General features: G+C 40.6%; 1 protein-coding gene across 2 annotated transcripts in view; it reads right to left on the bottom strand.

The window, feature by feature from the left end:
• Positions 1–17,296, bottom strand: part of LOC134759104 (uncharacterized) — a 31,863-nt gene that overhangs the window by 11,179 nt on the left and 3,388 nt on the right. Inside the window, exons 2-4 of one of the 2 annotated variants that reach the window (XM_063709363.1) lie at positions 14,406–14,465; positions 5,135–5,249; positions 915–996 (exon numbers count right to left, since the gene is read on the bottom strand). In XM_063709363.1, the coding sequence (XP_063565433.1) occupies positions 935–996; positions 5,135–5,249; positions 14,406–14,465 (237 nt within the window). In that variant the 3' untranslated portion in view covers positions 915–934. Of the gene's footprint in view, positions 1–914; positions 997–5,134; positions 5,250–14,405; positions 14,466–17,296 lie in introns of those variants that run through there. The other variant, XR_010135007.1, reaches the window with a different exon arrangement.

Here is a 17,296-nt window from a genome sequence, read left to right as displayed (position 1 = left end):
TGACAATTATCACTCTCTGCACTGGAGATGGAGCTTTCGTTTGCAGGGTCCCAGTGACGATGGAGTTGTCTATGACAATCCGTCATCCTCCTAGGATTGCTGTGAGGCTCAAATAAAATTATATGTAGCAATTGTTTAGCCTATTGTAAGGGCTCAGGAAATGTTAGTGGGTATCATTATTATATGTGCTGTACAAAACAGCTATTGCACAGAGATAATATCTCTATAGATTATCTCAGATGCTGCTCCAAATCAGGTGACTATAAAATGAGCAAGTCAGCCATTCAATCTCAGACATCCATGCCTTACTGATTCTTATTTTTATAACAAGATAGAATGGATGAAATAATTTCTGATGTTTTAAGAGAGAATTATCTTTTATCCTACAAGTATCAAGGCTCCTCAAAAAATTACCGGAAAATTTTCAGTAAAGCTGAATGAAAATGATAATGCTGATTATTAGAATCAGAGCTTTTTGCCAAATTATGTGTCTGAGACAGTGTAGAAATAACCTGCCTGCCTCGCCTGCCTCACAACCTCTTCCCCCTCTCACTGTCTCTTGCCAATTTTCTATCACATCTTTTCAATATTTCAAACAAGGATAAGATACAGTCAGCTACATGTGAAAAAGTTGATTGTACATATTAAAGGAAATTGCTAAGCTGCGTATTATTGTCGTATTTTGAAAGGGTACATTTTAGAATATAGAAAAATCAGAAAGAAAAGAAAGCCTTTTAAAACTATATGAAGAAGCAAAGGAAATAGAAACCAATCTTCAGGCACAGAAATATAATTAGCATACTACACAGATAAAAGCATTTTCTGGCTTAGAGGTCAGTAAAAGCACATTTTCTATACAGTTTCTAAAGGCAAGACCTTCAGGGATTTATTTATAATTTATATTTTCCTCTTACCTTGGAAATAACTATTTTTCTTAACTTGCTTTCTTTGTAGTGAAAATGATTTCTGAATGTTTGAGTTTCTTTTGAAAGTTATCTGATGGAGAGAATAAAATGTCAACATGTCCCTAAGTTTTATGTTGGTTGATCTAATCTCCATGAAGCGATTCTTTCAATACAGTATAAAATTGTTACCAAACTGAACCCTGACATTTTCACCTGCCTGCTTGAGCTGGTGCACTGAAGTGTTTCACTGGAATTTCAAACTCAGCATGTACAAAATTGAACATCTTTTCTACCAAATCTCCTCTACTTTCACCTCTCAGCTGGTGGCCAATATATTCCTAGCAGTGTAGACTTTCACCTCTCAGCTAGTGGCCAATATATTCCTAGCAGTGTAGACTCATAGGTGACAGTCACATTTGAGCTTTCTCTTCTTCCCTCTCCCTTAGTCAGTTGGTGATCTAAATTCCATTTGTTCTACCTTGACAGGTTTCTTGCACTGATCCTCTCCTTTCTATTGCCACATTTGCTTTTCTAGAAAAGTCCTTAATATCTTTTTCTAGCAGTTACTGCAATATATTCCTAATGATATTCATCCTGCATTTAATTGCATTCTTTTCCAATCCATCTTTCTCATTGGTGCTAGTTTCATCTTCCTGAACCATAGCTATGAACATGTCATTCTTCTGTTCAAAATCTTACAATGTGTTATCTCACTAAGATTAGAGCAGCATTTAAAGTTCTTCCACAATATTCACATATCATTCTAATTTTTAAAATGTCCATCATTTTTAGCCACGGATAATGGTGCACACCTGCGATCCCAGCTACTCAGGAGGTTGAAGTGGGAGGATTTCTTGAGTCCAGGAAGTCAAGGTTGCAGGGAGCTGTGATTGCACCACTGCACACCAACCTGGGCAACAGAGCCAGACCCCATCTCTATTAAAAAAAAATTAAAATGTCCATCATTTTTTAAGCATCTGTGTTAGGAACTGTTAGAGGCTTCACCTGTATTAGCTTTATTTCTCATTACTAGGCCAATGTGGTAAGACTGTATCAGCTGTTTCTCACACCTTGAGACAGGGTGGGACAGGGGTGGATGGTGGGAGCATTCTAGCTATTGAGAAGGTGCTGGTGGTCATGGAGCCCTCCCTTGCTAACTCAGTGGAAGAGGGTTTTGAAATACAACCAAGGAGAGAAGAAGATAGCGATTATTTTACTTAAGTACCCGAAGTTATGCTACTAGTGGAGATATGAATCTCTTATGTAGATTCATGGAAGGAGGCTATCTGACTGGTTTTATATTTTTAAGGATAACCAAAGAAAAACAAACTAAACACCCAAACTCCAACCCACATTGGAAAATGATCTTCCTCTTCTCCTCCCTGAGACTTGAATCTTCTTCTTTCTCACCCTTCAGTGAACACAGGGAAAGGGGAGAAAGACTATGATTCAAAACTTATGCCAGGAGGTGGGGCATGGTGGCTCATGCCTGTAATCCCAGCACTTTGGGAGGCTGAGGTGGGTGGATCCTTGAGGTCAGGAGTTCGAGACCAGCTTGGCCAACATGGTGAAACCCCGTCTCTACTAAAACTACAAAAACTAGCTGGGCATGGTTGCACATGCGTGTAATCCCAGCTACTCAGGAGGCTGAGGCTGAGAATCACTTGAACCCGGGAGGTGGAGGTTGCAGTGAGCCGAGATCGTGCCACTGCACTCCAGCCTGGGTGAGAGTGAGACTCCATCAAAAAAACCAACAAAACAAAACAATACAAATAAGCAACAACAACAACAAAAAACCCACCAAACCTTATGCTGGGAGCAAAACACCAAACCTTATGCTAGGAGCAAGCAATATTTCAGATACTAAAGAAAGCTTAAGAATTCTAGCTGCTGGGGGAATGGAAGTGTCCAGATTGGGGAAGGGATGAGGAAAACATGATGGGGAAAGTTGAAACTTTCCGGAGAGGTGGTAAGAGGATAAGGAACATAAGAGAGGGTCAATGCAGAACAATCTGTTGACATAGGAAATATTCATTTGAAGATACCCGGAAGACCTGGGTAGTTAAATTGTGTGTATATAATTTTAATTGTGATGAAATACACATAACATAAAATTTAACATTTTAACAATTTTTAAGTATACAGTTCTGTAGCGTTGAATATATTTCATTTTTTTCTTTTTTTCTTTTTTTTTTTTTTTGAGACAGAGTCTTACTCTGTCACCCAGGCTGGAGTGCAGTGGCGCAATCTTGGCTCACTGCAACTGCCACCTTCCGGGTTCAAGAGATTCTCCTGCCTCAGCCTCCTGAGTAGCTGGGATTACAGGCTCCTGGCTAAGAGCTACGAACATGTCATTCTCCTGTTCAAAATACTACAATGTGTTATCTCACTAAGATTAGAGCAGCATTTAAAGTTCTTCCACAATATTCACATATCATTCTAATCTTTAAAATGTCCATCATTTTTAGTGACGGGTAATGGTGTACACCTGTGATCCCAGGTACTCAGGAGGTTGAAGTGGGAGGATTTCTTGAGTCCAGGCAGTCAAGGTTGCAGGGACCTGTGATTGCACCACTGCACACCAACCTGGGCAACAGAGCGAGACTCCATCTCGCCTGGCTAATTTTTGTATTTTTAGTAGAGACGGAGTTTCACCATGTTGGCCAGGCCGGTCTTGAACTCCTGACCTCAAGTGATCTGCCCGCCTTGGCCTCCCAAAGTGCTGGGATTACAGGCATGAGCCACTGTGCCCGGCTGCATTAAGTATATTTCACATTGTTGTGCAACCATCACCTCCATCCATCTCCAGAATTTATTCATTTTCCCCCAGTGAAACTCTGTACTCTTTAAACACTTAATTCCCATCCCCTCTTGCTGCTGTTTCCTGGCAACCACCATTCTAATTTGTGTCTCTATGAATTTGACTACTCCAGGTACCTCAAATAAGTGGGATCATAACATCTGTTCTTTTGTGACTGGCTTATTTTATTTAGCATAATGTCTTCAAGGTTCATCCATGTTGTAGCTTGTATCTACATTTCCTTCCTTTTTAAGACTGAGTAATATTCTATTGTGTGTATATATCACATTTTGTTTATCCATTCTTCTGTGACAAATACTTGGCCAACTCCATATTCTCATATAACTAGAATAGAGGTTAAAATGCTCCCCTCCTCCCTAAGTCTGTGTTATTTGGATTATCACTGAGATCTTGATAGGGAGTCTCGAACTTTGCTTGAAATTTCCTGTGTGAAGTCATAGAAACTCCTCACCATCTCCAGGGGCCAATGCAATACTAGGTACCTGAGACTCTTTTTTTTTTTTTTTTTTTTCTGTAAGAACAGTGAATTCCCTACCCATCTTCTCCTTCCCCAGCCACCTTATACCCAAACCTTCCCACCCCCAAAGCCAATGTCAGGGCCATATGACCTAGATACAACTACTTTCCATAAGAAGACCCTCCACCCTTTGCCAGGCCCATTTTAATGCAAAAGTTTCTTAATTTTTAATGTTATAAACAATGCAGTCTTTCCAGACTATGGCAGGGCAGAGCAGAACTATCACTTCCCTTGTTCTAAATATTATAGTTTTGTTTACTGTTTTGGCACCACTATGCACTTAAATTTCCTAAGTCTTTCATGTAAGTCATGGCTGAGACATGCCTATTCTGACTGTGTGGGATGTCACCTAGGTAAGTCTGAGTTAGTAAGTGGCAGCGCCAAGAGTTGAACCCAAATCTGTCTGGATCAACACTCATACTATTTCCACCATCCCATTACCTTTCACCTAGAGATAGTCAAAGTCTCCCATCAGGTAGAGACTGCCTGGGCCAGATGGAGGGAGAGATGCACTGTCCGTGGGGAGGAATCAAGAGTGGTGGTAGGGGCATGTTGTGTATAAAAATGGCACTGATCATTGACTTTTAAGTGTCTCAAGCTGCTGCTTCATATTTCTTTCTCTAATATATTTTTATTATAGCCTTAAAAATCATCATGTGGCCATGTTAACTTCAAAACTAAAATAACGGTTTTAGAGGAAGTGCCCAAGAGAAATAATTGCTCCTCCTTTTCCTATCTCTTCTTCTGATAAACAGCCATCTCCTCATTTCTGGCCTTAAATTTTACAACTTCCTGGTATACGTTCTGACTAAACTAACTAAACTGATTAATTGTTCCTTCAACATTGAATTCACTTCTTCATTTCAGTCTATTTGTGTATAATATTATCACCTGGAATGCTTTCCTTTGTCTCCACCTTTGCTATCAGGATGCCAGCCTTAATCCTTCCTTGAAATCTCTGTTCTCTAAACAGTAGGAGTCTTCTCTCTAATAAACTCTCAAGTTCCTACAGAGAATTTAACAAATTTTGATATGTATTATAGATATGATGCATATGTGTTTCCTCATTTCAGATTACAGACTTCTAAGAGGCAGGAACATATTTTATTGTTAAAGTGTAAGTTTCAAAATGGTAAAATCATGACTCTTATACAAATGTAAAATAAACTTGTATCAAAGATTATGTCATTAATTAGTGAGAGAACTAGTATGATGCTAAAACAGGTTCAAATCTGACTTATAGAGATTTATTTTCCTTATGGGACAAAATTAATTTACATCATCATGAACAGGAATGATTTACATTGTTATCAGTTTTCTACAACTTAACTTCTATCCTCACAGATTTGCCAAAAGCATAGACAGCCTGAAAGAATCAAAGGTCACATCCCTATAGAATTACATAATTCCAGAGGATCTTTCTGCTAACTCCCAGGATTCCACTGAAAGGATGCCAAGTAGTCTCTGCTGGCCATCTCCAAGTCAGTGACAAATTTTCCTTATATTACCCATCTTCATTTATCATAAAATGCCAAGAATGTGAATCTTATACTGGAAAAACAATATACCACTGAATAAGTATTATTAATGTTATTTAGAAAATATAAAACAAACTAGAAATATGAAAAAAAGTCACAATTAGGTAACTCCTACAAGTACATTTGTTACATTTTCTACTAAATTTTAGGCCATTTAATGAATTCTAAGCTTGTCAGGTCTTTAACTTTAGAGCAATTTTAGTATTACTATTTAGGAACACTTCTAGTTCCGGGGAGTAGGCAAACCCAACTCACCTAATTTTAATTAGTTTACCCAAGACATATTTAATTTTAATGATTAATAAAACATAACACCAATTTTTAGGGAATGAAATAAATTATGCTCTGGGCACTCCCAAAATATGTTATTTTGATTGTTACTACCTCAAACAACTTAGTTCTCCCAAATGATTCAGTAAGTAAACTAATCTTTTTTTTATTATACTTTAAATTCTAGGGTACATGTGCACAACGTGCAGGCTTGTTACATATGTATACATGTGCCATGTTGGTGTGCTGCACCTGTTAACTCATCATTTACATTAGGTATATCTTCTCTTAATGCTATCCCTCCCTGCTCTCCCCACCCCACGACAAGCCCTGGTGTGTTGGAAAAAACTACTTTAAAGTTCATATGGAACCAAAAAAGAGCCCACATTGCCAAGACAATCCTAAGCCAAAAGAACAAAGCTGGAGGCATCACGCTACCTGACTTCAAACTATACTACAAGGCTACAGTAACCAAAACAGCATGGTACTGGTACCAAAACAGATATAGACCAATGGAACAGAATAGAGCCCTCGGAAATAATACCACACATCTACAACCATCTGATCTTTGACAAACCTGACAAAAACAAGAAATGGTGAAAGGATTCCCTATTTAATAAATGGTGCTGGGAAAACTGGCTAGCCATATGTAGAAAGCTGAAACTGGATCCCTTCCCTACACCTTATACAAAAATTAATTCAAGATGGGTTAAAGACTTAAATGTTAGACTTGAAACCATAAAAACCCTAGAAGAAAACTTAGGCAATACCATTCAGGACATAGGCATGGGCAAGGACTTCATGACTAAAACACCAAAAGCAATGGCAACAAAAGCCAAAATAGACAAATGGGATCTAATTAAACTAAAAAGCTCCTGCCTAGCAGAAGAAACTACCATCAGAGTGAACAGGCAACCTACAGAATGGGAGTAAACTAATCTTAACTATATTTTATCTAAAACTTCTAAAAAGTATTTGACAATAGAAATCCTTTAATAGGCTGGGTGTGGTGGCTCACACCTGTATCCCAGCAATTTGGGAGGCCATTGTGGGAGGATCACTTGAGCCCAGGAGTTTGAGAGTAGCCTGTGCAACGTAATGAGACCTGTCTCTTTAGTAAAAATTGTAATATATATATATATATATTACATGTTTTATATATATATGTAATATGTATATATGTATGTGTATACATATTGATAGGTAGTACTATGTGTAGGTTTTCCAAATTGTGTATTATTTGTTTTGACAGGTAGTACTATTATAGGGATTTCATTAACAAATAGTACACGTTTTGGAAAACCTACACATAAAATAATACATGAGAAGTTTATTGAAAATTTTTGTCTTATAAATTAAAAAGGAAACTAAGATTATTTTTTCATTCAAGGAATATTTATATGCCTACTATTTGCCAGGAAAAACTTTTCAGGACTTGAAATGTATTCTGAGAGTGGAAATGGAAAATAATCTAATAAGTAGGAAGCTGCAGCATCATGGCCCATTTACCGTGATAAATCATCTCTACACAGAGATGCTTTCCTGGTACCTGAAGGAAAGGCTATGAATCAACGTAGAATTTACATGATGCAGTTTCAGTTGAGCTTAAAGACACTAAAGAAACCAGGTCAGTTTTGTGCCTATGTAGGACCAAACTAATCTCTATAATTAGTCCAGCTAAAATTACTTAATTAATGAATATTCTTAATTCATTAAAAGACAGTCCAAGGTTACTGACTTTAGGCTTTCAGAGGAAAATTCAGATTAACTGGTTTCTGGTCCAAGAAACTTCTCACAACTGACTTTTTGCCAAATGATTGACGGACGTGCAGACCAGGTCAGGTATTAAAATGGCAATTTCCCTGGGCAACTTGGTTTGCATTCCCCTCATTGTAATCAGTGTTGGCACTGCATTAATTTATCTTCCTAATCACTTCAAGAGCCAGAGAACGTTCCAAAGAGCTAGGGCCACGTGTCACCTCTACAGCAAGAGTCTTGGAAGCTGTTTCTCATGGATGTTGGAGGAGATTGGAGAGGCACTCCTGCACAGGGTCTGTTGCGAGGAAGAGGAGTCCTGAGGCGACTGCTGTAGGTGGCTGTTCCACTCCCAACAGCAGCTGAGGAGTGGCAGGCAGGGCGCTAGGGCCAAATATTGATGCTTATTGGAGGAATCCCTGGGAGAAGATGTGGTGCAAAAGGAAGGGAGATGCAGACAAAATCAGGGGCAAATTTCCCCTGTGAAAACCCTGAGATTTCATCATTGCCACTGAAATTCTGTCATGGGAAAAAAAATCCAATGCATGATGGATGGTTTTAAAAAATGTTTAATTTAGTCCACCTTACATTCTACATTACTGCTAGCATGGCCGTCATTAATATGTAATTCTTGAGTGCTTGCTGGGTGGATGCCCTTTAAATAGGAGATCTGGAATTATTGTAAACCATGGAAAAGGGTGGATAATTTCTGGAAGATTTAACAGAGAAATCAGCAGTCACATATTAAACATAAAAATTATATATAAAAGCATGTCCATATAAACAGCTGAATGGCTATTTTAGCTTTCAGTTAGTGTGTTCAGATTGGAGATGATACATTCAAATTGAGAACAGGTTATAATCTGTTTATATTGGAAACAATATGTTATAAAAGCATTGTATACGCTTTTTCAATACTTACCTAACATTAAGCTTATGAGATAAATGCTATTTAATAAGGACTCAGTTATAAAACTATTTCATGTACTTAAGGTACTATGTTCTTTAAATACAGTCTTATTATGCCACCTTCATTCCCACCAATGGTCCCATGAATCACTGGAACCACTCAGATAACAATGACAGACTTAAGTTACATAATATCTGTAGGCTTTCTGGCCTCTTACTTATAGGCAAACTCTTTATAAATGGGAATATGAAAGACAAGATTAACTACAGATATGATTCTTTTAAGGATTCTGGTGTCTATTAACTCTTTGTCAAGTTAACCCAAAGAGATTCAACTAAGGAGTAGGTCAGAAAAAATTATCTGCCTTTTGGGGAAGGGAGCTGCTATTTTCCATTTGAAATCTTGACTCCCCTCTGTGTGAGAGTGGTCCCCTCAGAGCACACCTGCCCTACTCTGGCTCAATTGCAAGCCTGGCAAAAAGCTATAAGCTCCTATCCAGGGGCACCAAGGTAGACAAGGTTAATGAAGTAAAGGCCCACTCTCCTGTACCGCCGCCCGCCATTGCAGTATACAGAACAAACTTTATTACGTTGTTCAGTGTAATTCAAGAGTGATATCAAATATACTTCAAATGTGACTTTTCCCAAGTTCATAGGGCAGGGGTCCACAGGTACAGATCTGTGGCCTGTTAGGAACTGGGCCACACAGCAGGAGGTAAGCAGCAGGTAAGAGAGTGAAGCTTCATCTATATTTATGGTTGCTCCCCGTGGCTTGCGTTACTGCCTGAGTTTCACCTCCTGTCAGATCAATGGCAGCATTAGATTCTCATAGGAGCGTGAACCCTGTTGTAAATTTTGCACACAAGGGATCTAGGTTGTGTGCTCCTTATGAGAATCTAATGCTTGATGATCTGTCACTGATATGGTTTGCCTGTGTCCCCACCCAAATCTCATCTTGAATTGTAGTTCCTATAATCCCCAGGATCCTACAGGGATCCTGTAGGAGGTAACTGAATGATGGGGGTGACTACCTCCTTGCTGTTCTCATGATAGTGAGTGAGTTCTCATGAGATCTGATAGTTTTATAAAAGACTTTTTCCCCTTTGCTTGGCACTTCTCCTTCGTTCCACCGTATGAAGAAGGACGTGTTTGCTTGCCCTTCTGCCATTATTGTAAGTTTCCTAAGACCTCCCCAGCCATGAGGAACTGTGAGTCAATTAAACCTCTTTTCTTTATAAATTATCCAGTCTCAGGTATTTCTTCATAGCAATGTGAGAACAGAGTAATACAGTAAATTGGTACCTCAGAGAATGGGGTGCTGCTATAAAGATACCCAAAAATGTGGAAACGACTTTGAAATTGTGTAACAGGAAAAGGTTGGAACAGTTTGGAGGCTCAGAAGAAGATAAAAAATGTAGGAAAGTTTGGAACTTGCTAGAGACTTGGAGGGCTCAGAAGACAAGATGTGGGAAAGTTTGGAACTTCCTAGAGACTTGTTGACTTTGTTTGATCAAAATACTGATGGTGATATGGACAATAAAGTCCAGGCTGAGGTGGTCTCAGATGGAGATGAGGAACCTGTTGGGAATTGGAGCAAAAGTGATTCTTGCTATGCTTTAGCAAAGAGACTAGTGGCATTTTGCCCCTGCACCAGACATCTGTGGAACTTTGAACTTGAGGGAGATGATTTAGGGTATCTGGTGGAGATACCCTAAATTTCTAAGTGGCAAATCATTCAAGAGGAAGCAAAGCATAAAAGTTTTGAAAATTTGCAGCCTGACGATGTGATAGAAAAGAAAAACCAATTTTCTGGGAAGAAATTCAAGCCTGCTGCAGAAATTTGCATAAGTAGTAAGGAGTGGGATGTTAATCACCAGGATGACAGGGAAAATGTCTCCAGGGCATGTCAGAGACCTTCACGGCAGCCCCTTCCATTACACGTCTGGAGGCCTAGGAGAAAAAAATTGTTTCATGGGCTGAGCCCAAGGCACCCCCAATCTATGCAGCCTTGGAACATAGTGTCCTGCATCCCAGTTACTTCAACTCCAGCTGTGGCTAAAAGGGGCCAATGTACAGTTCAGGCTGTTGCTTCAGAGGGTGCAAGCCCCAGAACTTGGTGACTTACACCTGGTGTTGGGCCTGTAGGTGCACAGAAGTCAAGAATTGAGGTTGTGGAACCTCCACCTAGATTTCAGAGGACGTATGGAAATGCCTGGATGTCCAGGCAGAAGTTTGCCAAAGGAGCAGAGCCCTCATGGAGAACCTCTGCTAGAGCAATGTAGAAAGGAAATGTGGAGTTGGAGCCCCCACACAGAGTCCCCACTGGGGCACTGCCTAGTGGAGCTGTGACAAGAGGGCCACCATCCTCCAGACCCCAGAATGATAGATCCACCAGCAGCTTGCACTGTGCAAGCTTGCACTGGAAAAGCTGCAGACACGCAATACCAGCCTGTGAAAGCAGCCAGGAGCAGGGCTGTACCCTGCAAACCCACAGGAGCAGAGCTGCCCAAGGCTTTCAGAGCCTTCCTATTCCATCAGTGTGACTTGCATGTAAGGTATAGAGTCAAAGGAGCATTTTGAAAGGTTTAATGGCTGCCCTATTGGATTTCAGACTTGCATGGGGCCTGTAGACCCTTTGTTTGGCCAATTTCTCCCATTTGAAATGTATTTACCCAATGCCTGTAACCCCATTGTATCTAGAAAGTAACTAACTTGCTTTTGATTTTACAGGCTCATAGGCAGAAGGGACTTGCCTTGTTTTAGATGAGACTTTGGACTTGGACTTTTGGATTAATGCTTGAATGAGCTAAGACTTTGGGGGACTGTTGGAAAGGCATGATTCTGTTTTGAAATGTGAGAACATGTGATTTGGGAGAGGCCACGGGCAGAACGATATGATTTGGCTATGTCCCCATCCAAATCTCATCTTGAACTGTAGTTCCCGTAATCCCCACGTGTTGTGGGAGGGATCAAGTGGGAGGCAATTGAATCATGGCAGTGGTTACCCCCATGCTGTTCTCGTAACAGTGAGTCAGTTCTCATGAGATCTGATGGTTTTATAAGGGGCTTTTTCCCCTCTGCCTGGCACTTTTCCTTCCTGCCCATGTGAAGAAGGATGTGTTTGCTTCCCCTTCCACCATGATTGTAAGTTTCCTGATGCCTCCCCAGCCCTGTGGAACTGTGAGTTAATTAAACTCTTTTCTTAATAAATTGCCCAGTCTTGGGTATTTCTTCTTAGCAGCATGAGAACGGACTAGCACAGTCACTGTCTACCCTCACCCCCATATGGGACCATCTAGTTGCAGGAAAACAAGCTCAAGGCTCCCATTGATTCCACATTATGGTGAGTTGTATAATTATTTCATTATATATTACAATGTAATAATAATAGAAATAAAGTGCACAATAAACATAATGCACTTGAATCATCCTGAAACTATCAACCCCGCCCCTAGTCCCTGAAAAAATTGTCTTCCACAAAACCAATCCCTGGTGCCCAAAAGATGGGGGACCTCTGCCATAGGGACAGCACCCAAGAAGCTACAACATTCATAAAGGAACTCCTCTTGAGCTCATTCTTGTTCCTAACCTGGCTTCTTCCACCCCATATGTCATGTTTCTGACTTCTGCTCTGCAGATTTCTACTCTCCTTTTGGGAAACTGTTTTGGGAAACATTATGTTCTGCATGTTTATGTTCCCCATTCCCAAATTCATATGTTGATGTCTATGCACGCAAGGTGATGGCACTGGGGGGCAAGGACTTTGAGGGGTGATTACATCATGAGGACAGAGCCCTCGTAAATAGGATTAGTGCCCTTATAAAAGAGGCCCAAGAGAGACCCCTTGCCACTTCCACCATGTGAGGATACAATGAGAAACAGGCCCTCACAAGGCACTGAATTGCTGGTGCTTTGATCTCAGATTTCCCAGCCTCCAGAACTGTGAGAAATGCATTTCTGTTGTTTATAAGCCACCCAGTCTATGGTATTTTGTTATAAGCAGCCCACGTGGGCTAAGACAGAGATGATGCCTCTTAGCCAGAGAGATTGATCTGTTTCCATGCTATTCTCTTCCACAGAAGTATATTTTCCTGACTCAGAGTCCTTGCTTTTGAAGTAATGTTCTTGGGGTGGGGGGCAGTGACAGAGCCAAAGACCCTGTCAACAGGGCAGTCCATAACCTGTGCTGACACTCCCCAGATAGCTTGGCAATATCCAGGGTGGGCCTGAGTTCCCCAGGAGAAGTAAACCTGTGAGAACACTGTAAGTGGAAGGAAGGGCACTTTATTCCTCCAACTGTGCAGTGAGGAACACACGAAACACACACACACACCACACAAAACACACACACATACAAACAAAACACACACAATACACACAGACAAAACATACACATACACACACACACACACACACAAAACACACACACACCACCTTCCAAAGCTATATGTTAATCCTGAGAGACAGTGAATTCCAGTTCTAAAAGGAAGTTGGGAAATGTCTTTTTCTTCCATAACTGAATTACTATTTCACATTTTTTAGGCTAAGCAAAAAAATAGTTTTGTCTTCTTCCCTTGTTTCCAAATATTTCTTACAATGGCCAACGCCTTTTCTTCCCAAAGGCCCTGCCAAGTTGCTGAGATCAGTTTCTTTCAAGAGGAGGGAGGCGGAAGTTTTATTCTTCTAGTTACCTCTTATTCCTGCAGTTACATTTTTAACACAATAACCCAGGAGATTCATTAACTTATTCATTAATTCTCCATTCATTCACTGATTCATTCAACAGACTTTTGTTGAGTACTAATATGTGCTACTCAATGCTTGGGAAAATATAAATAAAAACAAGGTATGCTTTCAGTTCACAAATATCTCACAATGTCATTAACTATAATACCACATGAAAAGTGCTATGGAAAGTGCTAGGTGGGCATAGAGACAGTCACAATTACATTTGCCTTGAAGAGTCATTGTCCTATTTCCCATCTGTTTTCATTGATAATGAGAAGTGTAGCTCAGTTGTGAAAAACGAAATTTTTTTCCCTTTTTCTGAATTTGCACAGGACCATCACTCAGAATTAATGCTGGGTTTTTGGAGATGTGTGTGGTATGTGTGTGTTTTCATTTCAACAACCTCTCTGTTCAACTAGAAGAGGAAACTGCAACACTTTCAACTTAGAATGGTGGATGATGTGGCAAAGATGACTGGACCTGGAAAACCCACCCACCTGGATATCTTCTGAAAAGTCTTCACTTCATTTCAGGAATTAAAGATTCTCAGCCGGACACGGTGGCTCACGCCTGTAATCCCAGCACTTTGGGAGGCTGAGGCAGGTGGATTACCTGAGGTTGGGAGTTCGAGACCAGCCTGACCAACATGGAGAAACCCCGTCTCTACTAAAAATACGAAATTAGCCGGGCATGGTGGTGCATGCCTGTAATCCCAGCTACTTGGGTGGCTGAGGCAGGAGAATCGCTTGAACCCCGGAGGTGGAGGTTGCAGTGAGCCAAGATCGCACCATTGCACTCCAGCCTGGGCAATAAGTGCAAAATTCCATCTCAAAAAAAGAAAAAAAATAAAAAACAGAAACAAAAACAAAAAAAAAAAACCATAAAAATTCTCATAGCACAGATACCAGTCATCCTCACCAGCTTCACCCTTGCAAGAAAGCCACTTCGTAACCTGTACATACAGTTACTCTTATGCTTCTGGAAATCTCCTGGGTCTCCTGGTCTCCTGGATCCACAGCTGCCTTGGGTAGAGGAGAGGGAAAGAGTGAGAATAAGGTATGGGTGATGTCAGTGATGGCGTGAAGATGTGAAGTCCATTCATCAATCCATCTTATGAGTATTTGTTGAGCAGGTGCTCTGGAGCAGGCACTGTGGTAGGCTCCAGAAACACTGTGTTCATGAATAAGACACAGATCTGTGGCATACAGCTAGTTGTCTCCCTATATTTATATTATGTATTTATTTTTTGAGACAGGGTCTCGCCCTGTCACCCAGGCTGGAGTGCACTGGTGCAATCTCGGCTCACTGCAACCTCCACCATGTTGGCCAGGCTGGTCTCGAACTCCTGACCTCAGGTGATTTGCCTGGCTCAGCCTCCCAAAATGCTGGTATTACAAGCATGAACCACCGCGCTTGGCCTGTCTCCCTATATTTAATTTCCTCTCCTTCCCTAGTATTGATAATTGCCAGCTAAAGCCTACAGTGTGCAGGTTCTTTTGCTATTAGGTGTACTCATGTGACCAAGTTGTGGCTAATGTAATGAGTGGAAGCAGTGTTTGCTACTTTAGAGAGCTCAGCTTTTAAAGTATTCAACTTGTGCACCTCTCATCCTTTTCCTCTTCTTATTCACAAAGAGGTAGCAAGAACTTGGCAGCTTGACTGAGAGATGGAAGCTACATATTGAGGGCAGCAGAGCAATCCCATCAGTGCTAGAAGGTTATATGAAAAAATTATATATGTGCAGCTTGTATAAGTGACATTATTTGGAGTTCTATTTGTTAAAGCATTTTAGCCTGTACCTTAATTAATGCAAGCTTTGCCTTCCTTGAGCTTACAGTCTACAGGGAAACTTAGTAATCAACTGATCTCAAAATAAATATATAATTACAAACTGAGTTAAAAGTTACATATGTAAGGGCCAGGCGTGGTGGCTCATGCTGACATGAGCCCACACTTTAGGAGGCTGAGGCGGGTGGACTGCTTGAGGCCAGGAGTTCAAGACCAGCCTGGCCAACATGATGAAATCCCATCTCTACTAAAGATACAAAATGTAGCCGGGTATGGTGGTGCACACCTGTAATCTCAGCTACTCAGGAGGCTGAGGCAGGAGAATCACATGAACCTGGGAGGTGGAGGTTGCAGTGAGTCAAGATCGCGCCACTGCACTCTAACCTGTGTGACGGGGTGAGACTCCATCTCAAAAAAGAAGAAAAGAAAATTGTATTATAAGAGCATTTAATGAAGAGATTTGGCCTAATCTGAGGGGCTTAGGGAATATTGGAGAAAGCAAGAGTGGAGTAAATGCCAGAGGTGTGCTGGACATAGTATTTGAAAATGTATTATTTATTTATTTATTTTTAAATATTTTTAGAGATGAGGGTCTCACTCTATCACCCAGGTTGGAGTGCAGTGGTGCAATCATGGCTCTCTGAAGCCTCAACCTCCTAGGTTCAAGCAATCCTCTCCCCTCAGCCTCCTGAGCAGCTAGGACTACAGGTGCATGTCATCATGCCTGGCTAATTTTTAAATTTTTGTAAAGACAAGGTCTTGTTGTGTTTCCCAGGCTGTTCTTGAAATCCTGGGCTCAAGTGATACTCCTGCCTCAGTTTCCCAAAGTGCTGGGATTACAAACATGAACCATGTACCTAATGATAATTAAAAAAAAAAAATCATTGTGAGGAGCACCTCTGCCCAGCTGCTGCACCAACTGGGAAGTGAGGAGCGCCTCTGCCTGGCTGCCATGCGACCCTCCAGGTGTGAAGTGGCAGTCTTGTGTGTGATCTTTCTGCCCTCCCCAAGTTTGCGTTTTTGACAGTAAAGTTTACTTTTAAATTAAAAGATTTAAATTGGGGAAGTTTAAAGAAAAAAAACAACAACAACGATTTTACATTAAGCCAGTTTTGTTTTTTGAGGGCCATTACCTAAATGCTTATCTTCATGGATTTCTCTGCCTGGTGTAGTGCATGAGCTTGAGGGAGAAAGTCTAATAAGATGTACAAGTTGTAAGTCACATAAAAAGGAAAAATACGAAATTTTGAACAGAACAACATTACTGGTATTTATATTATAGTGCTTGGTTTAAAAATAAAAGGTGGAGGCCAGGCACAGTGGCTCACACCTGTAATCCCAGAAGTTTGGGAGGCTGAGGCAAGTGAATCACCTGAGATCAGGAGTTCGAGACCAGCCTGGACAACATGGTGAAACCCTGTCTCTACTGAAAATACAAAAATTAGCTGGGCATGATGGTGCATGCCTGTAATCCCAGCTACTCGGGAGACTAAGGCAGGAGGATTGCTTGAACCCACAAGGCAGAGGTTTCAGTGAGCCGAGATTGTGCCACTGCACTCCAGCCTGGGTGACAGAGTGAGACCCTGTCTCAAAATAAATAAATAAATAAAAGAGAAAAATGTTTATATAAGGTAAATCTATCTAGACAAACATGAGGACAGATGAAGTACAAATAAGATCCAAGCAAAAAGTACAAACTATTTCTTTTATTAAGGAAAAGAATGAGGTTATTTTTTGTCTAAATCATTGGCTTATTGTCCACAATGATCAGATGCAAGTGAAAGACTGTGCGAATGTCTGCTCATTTTGTATAGACTTGAAGCCAGAGACTAATTACAACAAATAGTGTGTACTGACAGGAAAAGACAACACATAACTAGAACAATGCTTCACTAAAGAACAAGAAGCACTTTCAGAATGATAGACACACAAGCAAATTTAATAAGGTGATGCATAAATGTGCAATTTTACAAGCAAGGAACATTGCATCACTGGATGACATCCAGATACAAGAATAAGAAAACCAGTGGGAGAGGCCAACTCATGAACTGAGAGTTGACCACTT

The sequence above is a fragment of the Gorilla gorilla genome, chromosome 7 (genome assembly GCF_029281585.2).
Source record: "Gorilla gorilla gorilla isolate KB3781 chromosome 7, NHGRI_mGorGor1-v2.1_pri, whole genome shotgun sequence".
NCBI classification, from domain to species: domain Eukaryota; kingdom Metazoa; phylum Chordata; class Mammalia; order Primates; family Hominidae; genus Gorilla; species Gorilla gorilla.
The sequence above is the reverse complement of the archived record's forward strand: the minus strand, read 5'-3'. Positions and strand labels throughout refer to the sequence as shown.